Below are 21,718 nucleotides of genomic sequence, written 5' to 3'. Positions count from 1 at the left end.
TTGTGTAAATCATGATCTGAAGGAGTATAGTATTAGTATGGTCAAAATGAATTAAGATCCATAATCAACGATCATTATAATTAGTCAGTCATACACCCATGAATTTCACAGGTTTTGCTTTTCCTAGCTGCAGTGCATCGCATTATTTTTTAATGTCTCCAAGTCGTACTTATGGGATGGAAGTCATGATTGACAACCGAGACAACTAAAGAAAAACAGAAATATGAAAAATTATCTCAACTAGACAGTATTAAACTAATAACCCCCTGAAGGCTGAAACATTTTCAAAATTGAGCTTAACTTATTATTACAATGACACCTTACCACTACGACTAAAAACAAAACAAACAATTTATTTCTCTATCATAAATAGTAATTGACAATGATGATAAATATACAGACGTTAATGCCAAACGTTGAGCAACTTAACGAGCTCATTTTATCATTAAACTACAGTGAAATATAGCAGTCCAGATGATTGATTACAAATGACAACCAGCGTTAAAATTAATTAGAATGCAGTATAAGAAAAAAAATTAGTAAGTTACATAATTTATATGCTCGGTCACAATATGATACCAAGCACAAGCCCTTTCAGAACTAATGCAACCGTCATAATATGTACATCAACTTTACATAAAAACAGGTGATTTCATGATCTTCCCTTGTATGGTTTACAAGAAGGAATGCTTCCAATGCATGCCCTTCCAAATACAAGTAAATGCAAGAAATGCTCATCCACTGTACAGCTTACTCTCACAACGAATGTACAACAACGTTAACAAAACCTCCCCTCGCCAGAGCAGAATGCAACGTTCTGCAACAATACAGTGACTAGAGTCCTGTCCCTACATTTTGCCATACTAATACAATTCCACGTGCAAAATGGCATGGCATCGTATAATGTGGATGTCAGCCTCGTGGGCGAAATTAAAAAAAACTAGGCTGACCAGGTTGGGATATTTGGTTGGCTCTACCTGTCATGTTCCCCTTGTCCACTAGCATATACATCCTCGTTAGACTGTTTGTCATTTGACAGGCAATCTGCAGGAACATATGCATATCCTTTAGGTAGCCTTGAATTCTTCATAGATGCTTCATCTGATGTCATAACAAGCTCTTTTCCAAATGTTTCAGTAGCCTGTAACTGCAAATAAGCATGATGGATGAGGTCTTGTCCAGCTAAATCCAGAATTCACCCTCCCAATCAAATATTTCCAAGTAAAAACTGAGAAGAAAAAAATGAAAAATAGAGACATCAGCATCTTAATTTATTGCAAACCTTTCGAGATTTGGATCTCCATCCGTCCTCCTCAGAGATATTGCGTGATGTAGCCGAAGCTCTACGAGGAATCTGTTTGCCAGAAAATTGCTTCTCTGGAATCTTGTGGTTATAGTGACTTTGTGAGGTAGAGCAGTCATCATCCAATTTTGGGTCTGTGTCCATGGATACGGCAACTCTGACACGGTGCTTAGCAGAAACTGAGCTATCCACAGTAACATCATCTGATCTTTGGAGAGCTTCACTGCACGATCTGTACCCCTCTGTGGTTGCTTTAAGGGATGTTGTAGCTGATTCTGAGCTACCATCTGGAAGGACGAAAGGACTATGAACAAGGACAGACCTAGCCACATGATCTCTTTTAAAGGCTAGTATGTCATGTGAGCATAGAACCAATTCCCGCTGTAAATTTGCACATAACCAGAAGTTAATAATCGAAATGACTGAAAAAGACAACAGATACCACATATTAAGATTCCACACATTACTCGACAAATGACAAAATATAGTGCAAATGGTGGAAAACCACTAAAGCCTTGAATGAGTTTTGGTTTTTCGTTATTAAAATCTATTTTATAAATCAATTTAAAATCTGTTTTAAAGAAAATTAAAATAGAATCTGCTTGGTGATATTATTTTCAAAAACTGTTTTGGAGATGAGAAAATGATAAAACTTGTTTGATACATTTTAAAAAAAAAAAAAACTTTTGAAAATAATAATTAATAAAAAGTGGTTCCCTATGTCGATTTTTTTCTCCTAATAACAATACTTAAAAAAAGTAGCCTGTGGCGTAAAAGAAAACTGAGTAACATATCCTTCACCTAGTTGCATTTTCTATTTCTATTATAATAAAGTTGCAAAATATTACAATCATGCCATTAATGAAAACATGTTTTCCGTGTGTTTTCCCTTTTTCTTCATATCAACATGAAAAACTTAAAGCAAAAAGGAAAACACCTCACACCTGTTTCAGTTTTTTAGTTTTCAAAAGCAAAAAATGGAAAACAGTTTTCAAAATTATTTTTTCAAAAATGATTTGTCAAACAAGTTTTCAATTTTTTAATTTTCATAAACTAAAAAACTGTTTTTGGAAAGGAAATCAAACAGGCATTAAATTTTTACCTTTATCTTTTCCCGTTTGACAATTCTTTCACAAAGGAGGCGTAATCTCTCAAGTTCAACCTGTTTCAGGTGCATTTAGAGAGAATCAAGTTCCACTACTTTATATACATGACTACATAAATAAAATACTTGAATAGAAACAATCATGTCACGTGTGTGTATAACTTGAGCTAAAAAATAAGAATTTATGGTTAATGGATAATGATAAGAATATATGGTTCATGGATAATTATTTCAAGTTGGACTATTTAGTTTATTTTTTCTGTTAAAATAAGAGAAAAATGCATTATATATTTGAGCAGGGTTTCAATAATTGAAATATTGAATTTATGTTTGAGCAGTGTTTTAAAACCCGGTCTGATGATCGACATGACTGTTGACCCGGTCAATATTTAAAAAATTATATATATGCAAGGAAATAAATGAAGTTGGCAAATCAAACTCAACAATTGCAGTTTGTCTAGTGTGGTATGTGTGTTGCCTTTTTAGTGTATGGTCACCAGTTCCAAATGCACAGACACATTTTCTGAATTTTTTACCAATTCATACACCTATGACTGGCTGAACCCACTTGGGGTTGGTCTAGTGGTGTTGGCTTGGGTCCTTGGAGTATGGTCCTCTCAAGGTCTCAGGTTCGATTCCCCCTGGTGCCAATTTTGGTGGGCTAAGTCCATACAGAGCAAAAAAAACTCTGGCTTTAAATGGGCCCCCCGCAAGTGGGCGTTGGGATTGGTCCCCTTGGATTAGTCGGTCCTAAGGCCGGATACCAAGTTTTCAAAAATAAAAAAAAAATGTTAATGACTGGCTGAACCGACCAGTTTTCACTGAGTTTCACCGGTTTATGCCGGGTTAATTGCATAAGCAGTCAAATAGCCCACCGGACCAGTGGAGGCTCTGGTTTCCGATTAAACCATAGGACCGACCAGTCTGGGTTTTAAAACTATGCAAATGAGGAACAAAATTTGAGTGTCAAACAAAGCACCAGCAATTTCATCCTGCAACCACTTCCCATATACATTCTTCTACTGCCCATCTTGGATCCATAACCAACACCGACACAAAATTCTAAAAACTGAATGTACAAATTTCAAGTTACTCACTAAAAACCAAGTGGCAGACATAAGACTATTTTTTCAGTAATAATCTACTTCAGCAAAATAAATATAAAAATTGACAGGAAATTAACCCTGGGAAGTTTAGTATTATCATGCTTAGCATTGGATTAATGCCAATTGCCAAGAACTTTCATTCCCAACCGGGCTATCATTTGCTACAAAACTTTTCGACAAAACTCAATGCCCCCCCCCCCCCATCCACAGTAATTTTTCCATATACTTACAAACCCATAAACCTTTAAATCTCCTCGATATGGAGACACTCAACAATCTCTACATCTCTACAATAGATGTAATTGATTAAAAGACTCAACAAATGCCAGCAACTATATAACATCATGATTTTAGAGTGACAAGCACTCCAAGTAGGGAATCAAAATGAAAAAAATAGATATGGAAGTCTCACCCTAATTTGCTTGATACTTTTTAACTCTTCAACTCCATGATTTTGATTTTCAGCCTGGGAAAATGAGAAATAAAAACTTAAGATGTCATTATGGTCGTTCAACAAAAGAGGACATTTACAACAAGAGACAAAAAATAAAACCTTTGCTCTCTGCTCCGAACTATGCTTTTCACAGTAAGCCTTGTGTTGAATCTTTCCCCCAGCAGCAGTCCTCACAATCATGAACAAACCAGCACTTCTAGCACATGATGGATGGAATGTGGTCAGGCAATGGCCATAGCAACACTGCACTCAGCATACATCAACATTGGCTAAGCAATCAGAAATCTTAATTCCAAAAGCATGCTGGTTGAAGAAAATGATAGAAGTGCAAAAATAGTATCTGTGTTTATCATTACCTTCATACATACACCATGCCTGCGGTGGCAGATGCAACAAATATCAACTCCTTTTGGCACAGTCCCCTGTCGTTCAACAATATACAAAGATAGATGTAAGACAAGATAATTCTATGCTCCTTTTAAGTAAACAAGCTAGAGATAAGTAGTAGGTAGGAGTTCAAAATGTAAGAATCATCTGTTCCACCAATGCACCTACCATTCCTTCAATAATATCTGTCTGTCCTCTTCTGAATGTAGACTCAAAAAGCCACTATAAAATATTGTAAATATCACGAAATTAAAACATAAGTAAAGTTAGGTATTAAAGGATGCAAGAAGACTTGAAAATAAATAAAAATAAAAGTAACCTCGGCACAGAAGGCATGAACCCATTGACCATCAGATGACTTCCTAAAAGCACCAGTAGTACCACCACAGAGAGCACATTCTGCAACAAAGTAAGGCTTCTCCCAGCTATTTATATCAGGTGTACCTGAACTTCTGGACAATAGATCTTCACATAATTCACAGTACCATGGACCTGTTGTTTCCTTCACACTGCGATAGCAAACTGAGTGCACTGCAACCTGCAATTGGAAAAAACACTAATAAGGGGAAAAGACCAGATAAACAAGTGCATGAAAAAGGACCGAGGAGAAGTTCTAAAACCTTGCAACCAGAGCAGACTAGGATAGGATTTAACATATTCTCAAAGCGTCTGCAGATATCACATGATTTACGTTGCACCTTAGAAAAATCTGAGCTTGGCAGAGAAAAATCCGAATATTTCTCTGTTGAAGCTCTAGTGACAGCAACTCTAGAAAGAGTCTCTTTGGCACGTGGCATTGGCTGAGAACATGCACCAGTCCGCCCACTTAAAGCATCCAACTTTAATGAATTCTGTAAATGATTATATTTTACTGTCAATACCATAAGCTAACTGCTAAAATAAATAAAAAAAATCACAAAGGGGGCACATATGACCTGTTGCAAAGATTCATCTATGGTATCTTTACGGAAAGAAGAAACCCTAGAAGATGATGCTGCTGCTGCAGTTGCAGCAGCCAATACTGCCTGTGCTTCCTTGTGCTTTTTTTCTTTTCTACCCTGTTTCTTCGCCTCCCTAAGATCACACAGATATTGATTAGCAATCACAGCATCCCATCTTTGTTGATGTGTTTTATCAATCTCCTGAGGCAGAATCTTGGCAACATTGTAGACCAAGTTTTCTGCAATTACAAAATCAAGCACAATCAAATGTTGCTACAAGTGAAATTGAATGTGGAAAACAACTGATATTGCTAACTTCAGATTAATTAGAAAAAATGAAGTGGGCGAGAATTCAGACAAATGATGCACACACCAGTAAGCCTGTTTTTTGCAACTGCTTTCTGCAGCAGCCTATTCTGAAAATATATAAGTTCCCCCTCCAACTCATTTCTATCCAACTGCTCCATCTTTACTTGATCAGCCTTGGAAACGTCAGTGCAAATTAATTGCTGGTTTTCACTACTTGAGCAGCTATTAGCTCCAGAGGATTCAATCAAAGAATTTCTGTAGCCACTTAAACCTGCTGAGAGAGATATTTATTAGACTAGTCCAAATAACATTAAACAAAAGTCTAAGTTATTTGGTACGTGGCTATTCCCCATTATAATAATTATTCAAATACATGGAAACCAAATTATCATATACATGGGTATAAATACCATTCCAATGAGGACTGTCATTTTATTCTGTGAGATATGGATTTTTAAATATACATTTTTCAAATACATGGAAACCAATTTATCATATACACGATTATAAATACCATTCAAATGAGGACTGTCATTTTATTCTGTGAGATATGGATTTTTAAATATACATTTTTCCGATATATTATATCAACAGTTTTATATATATTAAATAAACAGGTTTAGGCATACTCAGGAAATTAGAACAATCACACCAAAAGCCTCCTAAAGATAATAATCAAATCTATCTCACCCATAAGATCCTCTGAGGGCAAGCCATCACGAATCTGCAGCAATTTCTTGTTAATGTAAGGGTGAATGTAACTAGAGATAGCTTCCATTTTTCTGCAATCAAGAAACAAAAATTGACTTTAAAGGAGAATGCTAACCTAAGTAGGTCACATCAAAGGTTGTCTACTGACACACAAAAAGAGACAAAACATGCTAAATATAATAAAATATCCACTTTAAGAAACTCACATGAAACCAGGAACCGGTGGTTCTGAAGCAGAATGAGCTGGATAGTCCTGATCTGAAGCATTCGGCAAACAAGCAGTAGACTTCTCTTCTGAAACACATACAGATAAGCTGGACTTGTAGGGCTCATCAGCATTGCCTGCATAATGTAGCTATAAATACTCATATCATAGGAAGAAAAGATGTCATAAATTCTCATGAAAGTAACTGAAGCAAGTTTGCAGTTAAATGCAAATCAAAATCAAATCCTTAAAAAATTAGCATTTCATTTCAATATACCAATAGCTCTATCACGCTTTTAAAGGGGAATTAGGAAGAGGGGAAGAATTTTCAAAAGAAGTTTGTCTAGTAGCTTTTGGTTTCATAAAATGATAGTTCTAAGGAAAAGCCGTACCTTGAACCTCATGAAATATATCCTCAGACTTGGTTAAATTCTGCATGGAACGAAAACAGAACATAGTAAACAAAATGAGTTGAAATATTGCTAAGGTTTGTCAAGAATTAAGAAGTGCTAGCAGAGAATAGAACAAAAACTACCCCAGCAGCAAACAGGAACCAAGTGTTATCCTACTAAGGAAGTACTACAACTACAATAACAACAATTTCCGCTAGGTTTTAAACATAAATCATTTAAATCTGGACCATTTCACATGGTTTTAAAGATAGATCGCTTGCTTGGTAATACACTATATTGTCCATGTATTTAAACAATCCTCGCACACAAAAAAAATGTATATACCATTTTGAACGAACGGGTTCCAAAGATCAAAAGGGAAGTGAATAAAAATGACAGAGAAAGAACCACTAAAAGTGGCCTATCTAAATAATCCAGAATTATGTATAAAAGTGCTAGTAGACGACCTGTTTGGTTTGAAATAATAGTTTCTACTCTCATTTTGTGCTTTTCAGTTTTCACAAATAATTACAAATATGTTAAGGGTTATCCTTTGTTACATTACAAATATTAGAAAACATAAAGCAAAATGAAAAGAACAAGACATTTGAAAAACATAAAACAAAATGAAAAGAACAAGGCATGTTTGGAACAATTAGTGGTTAGTAAAAACAGGAAATAAAAATAAAAATGTTTTTCAACCCAAATACGCCAGGTCATAAAATTACCGTTTCAGTGGCATCAGGAATTGATGCTTTGTCAGAACGTCCTGGACTTTCACACTCAGGCTGACAAACTAGGAACTTATCAATTGACACCCCATTCTCACTAGTGGTAACCCCCTCAGATGAAGATATAACTTTATTATCCTTCAAAAACCTAATGTTATTGATAGTTCGTCTCCTTGGTGGTACAGACTTAACATTAACAGCAACAGGATCCAGCAAGCCTGAATCAGATAACGGTGAAGTATCAGAACCGTCTGAAGCTCCCGTTTCATTTATAGATACATTGGCCGGTTTGAATTTGGCTTTTAAGCCTTTATGAGATGCACCAGTATACACATGGGCTTTTAGCCAATTGAATATTTTGTGTTGCATGTCAGGGGCCATATAAGCTTCCTGAAAGTATAACGTTTGAAGCATAAAAATAAAATTTATTTTGTTCAAATAATCATTTTTCACAAAGTGGACAGGATAAATTTCAAGCATTACATTGATATTTGCAGTTAATGTATCTGGTGAAATGCCAATCTCCAATGCTACATCTTTTACATCAACTTTCCCTTTATCTATCAACTGGCAAAAAGTGAATTCCAGCTTAGAATAAGCAAGGAAAAAACAATTGTTTACAAAATTATAGTTTCACTGTAAACAGTGTATGTTAATAATATGGAGAATACTTTAACCCAAAAAAATAATAATGTGCAGAATACCTTTCTCAAAACAAGTACAAATCTGGGGGATTCAGAGACATTAACATTCTCATTGCTTCTCCCTGCCACCCCAATATTGTGTGGTGGCGCAGCGCCACATCCCAACGTATCTTGAGCACTAATCATACAGACAGACAATCCTCCGTTAGGAGTTTCATCATTATGGTTCAACTTGTCTGGATTACTATCAGACTCCAATCCTCCATTGCTGCAACCAATTTTTAAATCGTGTTCACTTTTCACCGGCAAAGTCACTGAAAGGTCATTAGCTTCTGGAATTTCACTGCCAACTGCAACAGAGCCTCCTAATGGCAAGATGTTTCTGTTCTCTTGTAGATCAGAGTGTTTCGAGCAAAAAGCCCGCAATTCAATCTGACAGAGTATAACATAAAAAGGTACATGACAATCAACTCCTGAAACAAAACTAACTTGAAAGAAAAAGAGGACTATTTACTATTGGCATATTAAGACCTATTCCGATATTAATAATCAACAGATTGCTTGGTTTGTTGTTTCCTTGTTTACTGGAAAGGGGGAAGCAGGATTTAGTTCTGAAAATTACAGAGAACTCACCTCATCAATACCATACTTTGCCCAAACTTCCATTCTATGTTTAGCATCCCTTGCACATAAAGGATGGAAAGGAGTTCTGCAGGATCCTGAAAACACCATATAGAAGGAAAAAGTTACAAGCTAAAACAATGTGAAGAGCTTAAGTTAGTTATGAATACCAACTAGCAACAACAAGTTACACACCAGAACAAAAGGATAACATTGAGAGACTCATACTTACATTAGAAACAATAGCTGCAGTACACATTACCACATAACCTTAATCAAACATCACACATCATTAAAAATGAAAAGAAAAGAAAAAATCTGTATTCATATTCACTGCTCAGAAAATCCAAAATTGAAAAGACTGAATCAAAATCCAACGTCTCAATATATCAAAAGATCTACTTATGAAACAACAGCCTGTAGTAGTAAGAATCATCATTTTAAAGGCCTATGCAGCCTACTTCCAAGAATAGCATTTAGTCGGGTCCCATGCTTTAGTATAAGCTTTAGATAGTTTTAAAATAGCTTTGATTTCAAAAAATGCAATGATGGGGAGTTGCCACTCGTTCAATACCAAAATTGATCCATCCTTACGCTTACTCATCAGCCAATGCCAAAATGAATAGTATAGTATGATATCCTGATATGTCATTTTTAAAGAGAGAAACACACAGTCTTTACAATTTGTCATCAAACAGATACACTGCTAACTCTACAATGCCCACCTTTTAAATTTGAGGATCATTGGCAAAAAGAATATGGCTACACATACTTAACAATAAGTCAAAAATATCCTTCATCACCCATAGATGATTCAAGATGCAAAAAATGTACACACACACACACTATTATATATTACACGCCAGCAAGAAACAGAACTAGAAAACACCTGAAGAAAACAACTGCAACATCTAATCAAATTTAAACTTTGATTATGCTACATGGTGACCCCATGCTTTGCAACTTTCAATCAATGAATAGGAATTAGCCATAAGGCAATTGTCCAGATTAGATACTACTGTCAATATTCTGTACAAGATTAGAAAAATAAAGGGCTGGGAAATTCGATTCAAAATTGAATTGTATGAAACTGCAATAAGAAGGATAGAAAGAAGTTACAATTTAATTAATTTTACAATTTTTGGGAAAGGTAGTCTGGTACAACTAAGAAATCAAAATAAAATAATTTGGTGCACAAAATTATTTACAAAGAAATATGTTCTTCAAGACAAGGAACATGATAAGTCTCCAAAAACTTGCATTCATGAAGCATACACGTAATGTTAATACAACTCTAATGTCGAAACAAATTAGTAATCTGACAGTAACCACTACAATAGGTCAGGCAGAATAACAAATGTTCATCAAAAAAACTCTTGGCATTTTTACCAATCAGATGATGTTATAACACTTGACCAGCACAGGATTATACATGTGGAAGCATGTAATTAATGAATAACAGAGTTTTTAGCAGATTTGCTGCCAAGATGTAAAAATATAAGGGTTGCAATTAATCAGTGCAGAAACTGAATTTATATTCATCCACCGGACTAAGCTTAATACACAATCATTTTCTATCGAAGTAAGCCAGCCCTCCGTATTACCATGAGCAAAAAAATGTGAACTAGTAATCAAATGACAATAGACAAATATACGGAGTTATACGAGTCCAAAAAACATTGTTGAACCAAACTGGATCAGAGTCCTAATAGACACACAATGAGCTACAGCTTTGAGACACTAAAATGCTGGCCAGATAAATGAAAATTGCATAGTACAAGACAACAAAACATACCATGAGTACACCGAACACAAGCACCACATTTCAATTTGCAAACATTACACACCAATTTTCTTCTGGTTTCCTTGATGTCTGCCACATTCATAATAGGCTCCATCTTCTTCAAATCATCAATATAAACCTCTGGCATCCACAGACAACAAAACAGGTGCACAAACTGGCCAGACCCATCATCTTCAACAGCACTATTAACTGGTTTTAAAGCACCACCCTTCTTTGAGCAAAGAACACATGGAGTCGCCGAGTCATCAACATCGCCCTTTTGCTTACACCAAGAACACAACCAAGACTCGTCTACATTGTCTTGTATACCATAGCACTTCCGATGAACTGCGACTTTACAAGAAGAGCAGACTATTAACCGATTGGAATCAGTGCCAGAATCTCCACTGCCGCAATAATGACAATAAGGTTGGTCCCCTTCACAAGGACTAGTCATTACAACTTTCTCCAAGCCAGCATCACCACCTAAAAGCTTCCTTTTCTTAGATGGGCGCTCAGAAGCTAAAAAAATTCTATTCCTACTACCTAAAAACCACTCTAAACTAACACACGAATCATCAGAAGCATCACAATTCTTATCATCATCAAGTGGCAAAGCTTTTTCCAATTCAACAACATCACTTAACTCAATTCCCAAGGAATCATTCTCGTTGTTTACCTCTTCAACAGCATTCTTCTCATTCTCACTACTAACTAAATTGAATATTGGAGCATGCTTCTTCTCATCCACACTACTAACTACATTGAACCTAGTAGCATTTCCAAATTGTGGAATTGTAAAACACTCACGAGAAGCTAAACTATAAGAGGAATAAGCTTCCAATAAAGTATCAATATCAGACAAATTCAAGTCCCTGAAATACTCCTCCGTCTCAACCCAAACATTAAAACTACGCAACTTGTCGCTAGCCCTAGACGATTTCTTCTTTTTATCACCGACACCGGAATGAGACTTCTTGTGGCGCTTCCGGTTATCCCCATTACGGTTCAACAAACTAGCTAACCCACTCGGCAGAGTAACAGCAGCAGAAGTCGACGTTTCCTCAGCAACATCAAAAGGACAACGTTCGCTAAGCGCTTTCCTCGCCTGCGAGAAGTAATCAATCTCCAACGCGGCCGGAATTACCGCCGGAATATCGGCCGGAGAGGGCATCGGCATCTCTTGTATAAAGGCGGCGGAACCTTCTTCCGTGGTATTCTTCCGGCGGTAACATCGTTCTCCGGTCATCGGCGGCAATAACAAGGTGCAGAGGAAAGAAAGCATTCCATTATAGAAATTGAAACCCTATCGTGAAATCGTGAAACAGTGAGAAACGTAATCGAAGTTTGATTCGGTTATGGAAGTGAATGAATGAACGGAAAAGGGATGAAGAGGATAAGCCCCGTTTTCTAGGGTTAGGGTTCAGTTATTGTTTGGGATCCGTTTTTTTGTGCAGTTCGATTTCGCTTTCATGGGGCTAGAAAGAGAAATTAAATAAAAAATAAAAAATAAAAAAACGTAGTACGAGAGTGAGAGAAAAAATTAGAGAGAGAAAAGAAAAGAGAGTTCGCGTTTTTTGCAGGCTGGTTTTGTTTTTCGTAGATATTTTTATACGAGAGGGGTCTTGTCTACGGTGTTGTGACGCCATACGATTCATATCGTGTACCATATAAAGATATACACGTGGCAAGCATGATGCTGAAAGTGAAAACGTGCAACTTACCTGCTACCTACTACTGTGTCCACCAGATATGCATCTGAGTCATGAGCGATGCAAAATGAGAAATATTCTTTTTTAAATATTTTTAAAAATTATTAGATGTTTTTTTTTTTTTGACAATAACAAAATGATATTCATTCATTCAAATTGATAAATTACATCAAATACAACCACATAATCAACATCGCTAAAAACGTAAAGGATGAATCTGTGAACAAAACTCACAGCATCCGAGTTAATAGCATACAACGGCAAAATGCCTACAACAAATAATATGATAAAGTTAAAGTCACCGAAGTATCCATGCCTCCGGATCTGCAGCGTTGAAGCCCAAATCATTGGTTGAATCTGTAATTGACTGAAGCTGATCTTTTCAAATATGAATCAAATGAACACCGCACAATACGGGACAACAAAAACGTCGCACAAGACGACGAACAACACAACGCCGCACTCAGACGGCGAAATCACAAAAAAAAAAAATACAAAAAAAAACTTGATCAATGTGAAGATCACTTATTTAAATAAAGAAGAAAATGAAAAACAATTATGAGGGGTGATTTTGGGTCAAAAATTGACCCTAAAACCACCCCTCCTTGATAGATCAAAAAGAAAAAAAAATTAGGTTAAGATGGGGGGCAGCGGCTATGAAGATTAGGTTAAGGTTAAAACTATGATTTTAAAATTATTAGATGTTTTAAAATTAATTAATTAGTAAAATTTCGTATGTAAGGAAAATCATAATATAGACGCGTGCGGCGGTGGATTTATTTAAAGGCAATATGTTAAGGTGAATTCTTAGGTACATGTATTATGTGGACGTGTACCGGTATACCGTTGAGGTGGCAAGTATTTAATGCATATTTTATTCCTTTATTAAGTTTTTTATTTTTAACACTATTTTTCAATATTTACAAATGTATCTTTCACATTAATATAATCATCAATCATGTTCCACAATAAATCAAAGCATAACAAATCTTTCAACCTAGTTTTTTTTTTTTATAACAAGATTTAAATATTTTAATTCATGAGTTATTAAAATGGCCTTCAATATTTTCACCGTATGATTAAATTCATGGATCATATAAAATTTGTATCCTATATCCTTTATGCATGCACTAGTACAGAAAACACTTTTTACATCTGGCCAAAACCCCCTTTTACATCTGGCCCAAGTCAGAGGTAGACGTACGAGAAGTAGTAAGTTTATGCTTTTTACATCTGACATTCGCCAGATGTAAAAGTATCCCCTTTTACCTCTGTTCTCATGTTTCAGCTGACCAATTTTTTTTTTTTAATTAAATTGGACCTTTTACATCTGACCAAGTCACCAGATGTGAAATAGTAACTATATTTAATTTTTTTTTTTTTTCAAAATCCTGCGTTTTTTTTTTTTTTTTTTATATTTTTAAATCCTATTTTGTAATTAAAAAAAACCAAAATAGCATTACAATTCAACATTCAACCAAAATACAATTACATTCAACCAAGTCATTAAAATTCAACATTCAACCAAAATACAATTACGTACCAAAGTCATTACAATTCAAATAAAATACCAAGTCTTACAAGTCAAGCAAAATACCAAAACAATCCAAAATGTTATAACATTCAAGCAAAATACAAGTCATTACAATTCAAAACATCCTAGTCAATGTCAATCTATTGTAACTAGCTAGCTCCTAAACCTCATCATCGGAAACAACATAATCTACCTCGGGATTGTACAGGTCAAGAAAACAAGTAGCCCAGTTGTTTCGCAATTCATACATCTCCTCCTCAGTTAATGACGTGGGATCATCGAACACCTATACAATACATATACATGATCAAGTTATTCATACTACATGATCTAAAAAAATGCAATAATCCAAGCAGAATGCAGGAAGCGACAAACAGCAGCAGTTCCCAGGTACGGCATTCGGCGGAAAAAATAACAACTACTCAACCAGATTTCTAGTACAATTAAAATTTCTAGTGTGCAGAAAATCAGATACAGATTTCAATTTACATAAGTTGAAGCTTCATGTCCAACTTTTTCTAGACAAAACAGTTCAATCTCATGGCCAAATTCATGGCACTATCTTGTGAATGTGAAAAACAAACAAATAGTGAAGACTGTCCCAATAAGAGGGAAGTCTGTCAAGTAGAGGCTTCAGCAGAATGCAGCTAATGAAACTACAAGTGACAACACAGTCCTACACAGCTAATGCAGAATGCAGAAGTACTAATCAGGCAAATAGGCAAATACTTATATATGCAGAATGGGTCGTAGACACTAACGTTCGGCCCGACTAATGCAGAATGCAGGAAACTGCAGAAAACCATATATGCAGAAAAAAAGCGGCAATCAAGAAAAAAAAAATACCTCCATCCAATTCTTTGTAATACTAGCGGTGACAATGTCAAGCATGTTCTTCATTACATAATATCCACAGTCATTACCGTTAGGTTGTCGCCTTGTCTACATATAAACGACATATAGTTAATACATAAATAAATATCAATCATGTGTTATGAACGTAAATAAATATTAAAATTTACACCACACTTACTTTGGGAAAAATCCATGTAGCCTTCTTTCTATTACCAAAAGTTGCCAATTGATGAACTTTAAAAGCACTAGAAAAATTTAAAAATCAACAAAGTTTTAATAGGCAGTAAGTGGACGAACAGAGGCAAACCAAAGGCAAACTAATTAAAATAATAACTTACTCTGTAAAAAAATTCCTCGCTGCCTCAGGTATCTTACGGTGTAATGAACAAAGACAAACTATAACATTGTCCATAGGACACATAATTATTAATTGCCAATGCCCGCTGTACACGTGAAAGAATGAGGTGAATCAAAACATTGTAATGAGGTGATGAAAGAATGAATAGCAAGTGAAGTAAATCAAAAACTAAAGGATTAAATAAGAACTTACTCAAAAAGATGTGGTGCTAAGTAGCACACTTTGTTTAGATCACGCAAATTATTTTGAATGTATTGTTTACCCGCCTTTTGAAGTGAAACTGGCTTTGATGCAAAACTCAATTGAACCGGGTCCAAAAATGCAAACAAATCTGATTTTTTTGTGTCTATGGAAACACGTTGCATATACCTGAATAGTCAAGAGAGAAAGAAAAAAAGACTTTTTAGTATAGATATATATATATACCATATTAGATAGCATCAACGAAAATGTACTTACGTGCACCAAAGCTGTAGAATTGATAAGTCAAGCCAATTATCACCCACCAACAAGTCTTTCATATACTTTGGCGACATCTTAAAATTCTTGACAATCTTATCATGTTCCAGCTGTATGGGCAAATATGTTTTCCTTTTGACAATCATGCATAACAATTTTTGAACCGAGTCTACACCATTATCTAAGTCCTCTTTAATGTTTGTTGGTGCAGCAGAACAACTAGCTTTCATACTGTCATAGTTCCCTGCAACATGTTTTGGAGAAGAATCGTCAACCACTTGCTTTGTAGGGGAGGCGTTTTGAGAGAAACCGACAGATTTAAGAGTCTCCATCATTGTCTTTTGCATCAATTGACGCTCTTCAGCCATCTTCTCTTCAAATTCAGCTCTAAGTTTTTCTTCTAGTTGTGAGAGCTGCTCAGTGACATTTGTATTCGATGATGACCTTGAAGCCCTTCCAAAATAATTGCTAAATGTAGCACCTCGTCCAACACCACGAACTTGGCCACCATGCTCAGCTGTTCCAAGGGCACTTGTTAGAATATCATCACGTCCGATTGGAACAAAGTTGCCCTTTTTCGTCTCTTCAACTAGAGAGTCCTACAAAAAAAGTAAGCATAATGCAGTAAGCAGTATGCAGTGACATGTGTGCAGCTGGAAGCAGTAAGCAGTAAGCATAATGCAGTATATAGCAAACCAATGTGCAGTGTGTAGCTGGAACCAATCTTATCATTTATATGCATAATGCAGTAAAATAGCAAACCAATGTAAAACATAATGCAGATGGAAGCAAGTAAGCATAATGCAGTAAGCATAAATGTAAAGGGATAAATTACTAAGTATATTGTGCAGCTGGAACCAATCTTATCATTTTTATTAAATTACTATATGTTACTTGTTAAATGCAAAACCTGATATCAAAAGCAGAACATAATGCTTACAAAAGTCAAGGTATCTTTTTTGAACATAATGCTTACAAAAGCAGAACATATAGCATATCAAACACTGAACTGGATGCATGTAAGATAGCATAATGCAGTGATGCAGTAAGATAGCATAACGCAGTGATGAACTGTAATAGCTTGCAGTAAGATAGTATAATGCAGTGAACTGAATTGGATGAACTGTAATAGCTTGCAGTAAGATAGCATAACACAAAATGCAGTGATGCAGTAAGCAGTAACACAAAAGTTTATTACTTACAATTTTATCGACAACAACTTGTGTAGCCGTTGATGTGTACGAACCATCTTTTGTTTGTCGCGCCCTCTTCCAGCTTTCATGACGGGTGGGTGGAGATGGACTACGATCAACGCTCTCTGCCAACACACGGGACGCCAAAAACTGTTTCCATACATCTGGTTTAATAAAAGTATACCTCACATATGGAGGTTTGCGATCCTCTTTGGGCCTTGAAACATATTCTCTCGTGAGTTGTGTCTTAAAACCTCTCCATCGGTCTCCCGCATAAGATAACCATGCATTCCTCAAAGGATCTTTATCACGATCTTTATTAATTACCGGAATGTCAAAATAACTCTACATATATAGATTAAAATTTGTGTTAGTATTTTTTTTCCACATAATACAAATAATATCACATGATACATAGATTAAAAGATAAATGATAATTTTAAAATACCTCAAGATCAGTCCACAATTTTGTTTTTTCTTCTTCGTCTACTTCCTTCCACTCATGTTTCAAAATACTACAACAACTTCGAGCAAGATATGCCAAATAACTCTTAAACGTTGTTGCATGAGCACCAGAAACATTCCAAGTTACTGGATCAAATTTCACGGTTAGGCGTTGACCCGATTGATGAACTTTGGTAAGTTTTCTCATCATAGTAGCACCTCTGCCTACATGTTTCTGGCTTGAAGAAGCGGTGACGGTTGAATCAGCCATGTATCTGCTTACACAAAATGAAAACGTTGATTAATTAGGATTAAATTAAGCACAAAAGTTATAAACTTAAATGAATTAATATAAAAGAGTGATTTTATATAGTAAGAACCATTTTTAACGAAATGCATGAACCAGTCAAGATTATACATAATATAATAGCATTAATATAATTATAATTCAACATTACAACTCCATAAAAAACGTACTAGTCCTGCCATATCCCTTCTTGATGATCCGAACGAATAGCTTGCACATCATCCTCTACATTTTCTTCAACGAAGGTAGGCACATTTGTTGAGAAAGGAAGAGTTTCGGAAATATCAAGAATCACATCTTGATTTTCATCACTACCTTGCACATTTTTTCCTTGTAAAACCACCGACCACCTGCTGTTAGGCGAAGGATCTTTAACATAAAACACTTGTTTTGCTTGGGATGCCATGATGAAAGGTTCGTCGGTATAAGCTGAGTTAGAAAGATCAACCAATGTAAATCCTAATTCATCGATTCGTACACCACTGTTAATATTAATCCACTTGCATTTAAATAGAGGCACTTTAAACAAAACATAATCAACCTCCCAAATCTCTTCGATCACCCCATAGTAGGGTGTAGATGCCATAACCGGGTTTTTATCCTTGGAACTAGAGAAATGCATGGACTCGGCCACAACCATAACCCCACTATTTTGCATGGTACTATGATCATCCTTTAGTTTTGTATAAAAGCAAGTTTTATTGATATCATATGCACTCCAAGTTATTATGTTACGTTTAGGCTCATAAGACAACCACTTTATTGTATCAGAAACACTACCATCATTAGCAACCTTTTCTCTAAACCAATCAGGAAAACTCTTATTATGTTCTTTTAACAACCCTTTTTCATTAATTCTTGGGTACTTTTTCTTCACGATGCTTTTGTGATCAGATAAGTAAGGTTCAACCTCAGCCGTGTTATTCAATATATACAAATGTGCCTGAAGGATTATCTGACCACTCATGCTCTTGACATTTAAACCTTGTATACCCATACCTTCACATCTTCCATCGTGACGAGACTTGGGAACCCCTATAGCATCCACTTCTGACAAATAGTTTGAACAAAACTCAATAGCTTCTTCTGCAATGTACCTCTCAACGATCGATGCTTCCGGACGGTGCGGATTTTTTGTATACCCTTTTAGTATCTTCATATATCGCTCTATTGGATACATCCACCTTAAATAAATGGGTCCGCACAATCTGATCTCTCGTACTAGATGAACAATTAAGTGAACCATAATGTCAAAAAATGAAGGAGGGAAATGAAATTCCTGGCACACAGTGGACAGGTGTTGCTCAAGGTGTAGCAACACTTGTCTGTTGTAGACAGATGTTGTTACTGGTGCGCCAACACTTGTCTATAAACAGAGCAAATAACATAAAACAATACAAACAGTAAAGTAAATAACACACAAGAGTTGTTAACCCAGTTCAGCCTAAAGCCTACTCTGGGGGATACCAATCCAGGAATGAAGTCCACTATCAGCAGTATTACTTCGAAGTTAAACTCACCCGTTTACAACTTCTCACTTAATCACTACCCAATGACCCTTCTACCTAGGAACTCCTAGATATGAGACCCCGTCCCAATTCCCACCTTAGCAACACAGACAGCGCTGCTATTCAATTTCACAAACACAACAGGTGGAGACACACTCCTAAGAAACTAGGATTCACTCTTGCTTAAAAGCTTGCGAGTAAACCACACAACACAATAGAACAATCTCCGTACTTCAAAGCTTAGGAGAAGTTCACACTTACAACTCAATAACACTCAGGTCCTAAGCTTGCATCAATGAGATACAAGAAAGGCTCACAATTAACACTCTAAAATCCCTAAAAACACACGCTTTGTAAGACTCGATTTTAGATGCTTGAAACCATATGCTTGCCTTCGTATTTATAGTAGTAGAATGACTTGGGCTTCAAGACAAAATTAGGGCTTCTAGAATTACGGCAGCAGTGATATATTTTTGAAAACAATAGTTATATTTTTGAAACCGCAAAAATATATTTTCCAAAAATATAATTCTTTTGGAAAATAAAACTAGGGTTTAGCTGCCTCATGAAACACATTAAACACGTGCGCCTTCTTCTGCAAGATACCTTGAACAAATTCTTCAAACAGATCTTCAAAAGATTGAGTAGAAAATAAAAACATCTTAGCTGGCGCGCGCAGGAACAGAGTCAGGTGTTGTTCCAAAGTGTCACAACATTTGTCACAACACTTGGGGTCAGCACACTTGTCTCAACACTTGGCTAAAATATGTTTTTTGCAAAATGTAGCCAATCATACAAAAACCCAACAATCTCCCCCTTTGGCAAATTTTGGCTAAAACAATATTAGACCAGTATATAGAGAGATACAGTATTACCTTTCCTTTGAGTCAACATGATCACACAACTAGGAAAGAAAGTAACACATAGTAAAACTACTTCCAAGATAGTCAAGTAGCATCAGAGGCAATGCAACAGCGGAATACAAACACAACTAGCCTCATGGAACAACACAAGAGAGAAATAAACTCCCATAGTAGATGCAATGAAATAGGAGAAATAAACTCCTAATAGTTTAATGCGCATCCATTCATCATAAGAACAACAGAGAAAAATAAATTCCCATAAAGCATCTGAGAAAAATAAATTCTCAGTCATAAGAGATAGTGGACTCAATAGTCAGGTGCCATAACACTTGGCACAACATTTGTCATCAAACGTATTCAGGCGATCAAGAGATAATATCACTCACACTCCCCCTGAATTCATGCATACACACACCAGATAGAGAAAGAATATTCACTACTCCCCCTCAGTACATGCATATTACTCACACTCCCCCTCAATACGAGCATACGAACAATTTCATGCAAACACAGTCACCAGATCCAGATGTGAGAACATCTGTCCACACACTTGTCACACACACACACTACTCCCCCTTTTTAGCCACAATTTTAGACAAACATTATGAATAGGAAATCATAGTGTACCAGAGCATAGAGAATATCAGTGTGCAGTTATTACAGACCATAGAGCACACACAGGTGCTGGAAATCCAGGGCCTTGCCCACAAAAGATGTCGAGAACAAAAGTAGTGGAAAGAGAACATGCAAGTTGTTATCCACAATACCGGAACCAAACTCCAGCAATATAGCATGAAGATTATAAGTCATAAGGCATAAACCTATATTATCTTCAGCACATCAACTACTTTGTGCACAGAACTACTATAACCGAAGATAACACAATGGAATACATACCTCATCATATATAAATCAGTAGTGGAGGAACCATATCATATCCACCACATCAAACATTTCCCCCTTGTTTGCACATCATGGGAGACATCATCTAAGAAGGAACACTTACATGTCATATTTCTTCCTGTCAGGTGACATAATTTCCAGGACATCTAGCTCAGAGTTACACACACACAGATGAAGATTAACCAGTTTCAACTTCAAGAGGCATATACCAAATCCATCTTCAACAATCATATAAGAACTTCAAACCAGAAGTTTCAGAAACAGGTCTGAAATAGTCACATATACTAGTAGTAATCACCTCTGAATATCACATATATGAGCACACAATATCAGAAACATTCAGAACATAAGAATTTTCATCTGCTTCCTAGTGAGAGTACCAACCATTGGCTGAGCAGATGTACCTACACATGGTACAACATTTGTCTCCAGTGTCATAGATGCATCAACATCTGACACAACATCCGTCTTAGGGATGAGTTCCACGAGTGAATCAGCAGTAACTCACTTGTGGTTTTAGTAACTCATAATTAACAATAGCAGGGGGACACAAGAGAATCAACCATCAGTAGTTGATCAGCTTTCAATAACAAAGAACAATAATCATTTGCTCCTAACTAAAATGCTCATCCTAGGTGATTTGGATGACGCTCCAAAGTACAGATAACAATTAACCATTGAACATAAGTTGAAACAGCTCCAATGTTCATAATCCCTTGAAGTGCTTTTTACTACAGCAGAACAAGAGTTCCATGCTCTCATAGACTTGATGATATCAAGTTAGAGTAAACAACCTTCATCCCGTTTCAGAGAAATACCACCATTCATATTGAGAAAAATAAATTCTCAATATAAAGATGTCAAGACATTAAGTCTGACATGTCTTCAAG

The 21,718-nt window shown here is 36.0% G+C and overlaps 2 protein-coding genes across 7 annotated transcripts; both read right to left on the bottom strand.

Annotated features, from left to right (window-relative positions):
• Nucleotides 1–403: 403 nt before the first annotated feature.
• On the bottom strand, nt 404–12,333 carry LOC123896915. Of its 6 annotated transcripts, none has more exons than XM_045947341.1 (19): nt 10,705–12,333; nt 8,922–9,007; nt 8,349–8,720; nt 8,128–8,211; nt 7,642–8,034; nt 6,914–6,953; nt 6,523–6,658; nt 6,296–6,387; nt 5,670–5,876; nt 5,291–5,535; nt 4,976–5,206; nt 4,675–4,893; nt 4,524–4,577; nt 4,325–4,390; nt 4,068–4,211; nt 3,927–3,980; nt 2,406–2,465; nt 1,283–1,684; nt 404–1,147 (listed from the first exon to the last, which is right to left on the bottom strand). In XM_045947341.1, exons 1-19 carry the CDS (start codon nt 11,975–11,977, stop codon nt 974–976), a joined length of 4,332 nt encoding a protein of 1,443 aa, XP_045803297.1. In that variant the 5' UTR covers nt 11,978–12,333; the 3' UTR covers nt 404–973. The 6 variants fall into 6 exon arrangements, with proteins under 6 accessions (XP_045803297.1, XP_045803296.1, XP_045803295.1 ...); XM_045947340.1 differs by having other exon boundaries at nt 5,670–5,879; nt 10,705–12,288; XM_045947339.1 differs by having other exon boundaries at nt 7,642–8,211; nt 10,705–12,272.
• A 1,711-nt stretch (nt 12,334–14,044) lies between these two features.
• LOC123896914 lies at nt 14,045–16,194 on the bottom strand. Its single transcript, XM_045947334.1, has 6 exons — nt 15,611–16,194; nt 15,344–15,520; nt 15,132–15,236; nt 14,972–15,038; nt 14,785–14,880; nt 14,045–14,224 (listed from the first exon to the last, which is right to left on the bottom strand). The coding sequence occupies exons 1-6, from the start codon at nt 15,976–15,978 to the stop codon at nt 14,099–14,101; spliced, it is 939 nt and encodes a 312-aa protein (XP_045803290.1). The 5' UTR covers nt 15,979–16,194; the 3' UTR covers nt 14,045–14,098.
• Nucleotides 16,195–21,718: the final 5,524 nt, after the last annotated feature.

This window comes from Trifolium pratense, linkage group LG7 (assembly GCF_020283565.1).
Source record: "Trifolium pratense cultivar HEN17-A07 linkage group LG7, ARS_RC_1.1, whole genome shotgun sequence".
NCBI lineage: Eukaryota > Viridiplantae > Streptophyta > Magnoliopsida > Fabales > Fabaceae > Trifolium > Trifolium pratense.
This window is presented reverse-complemented; position numbering and strand designations above follow the sequence as displayed.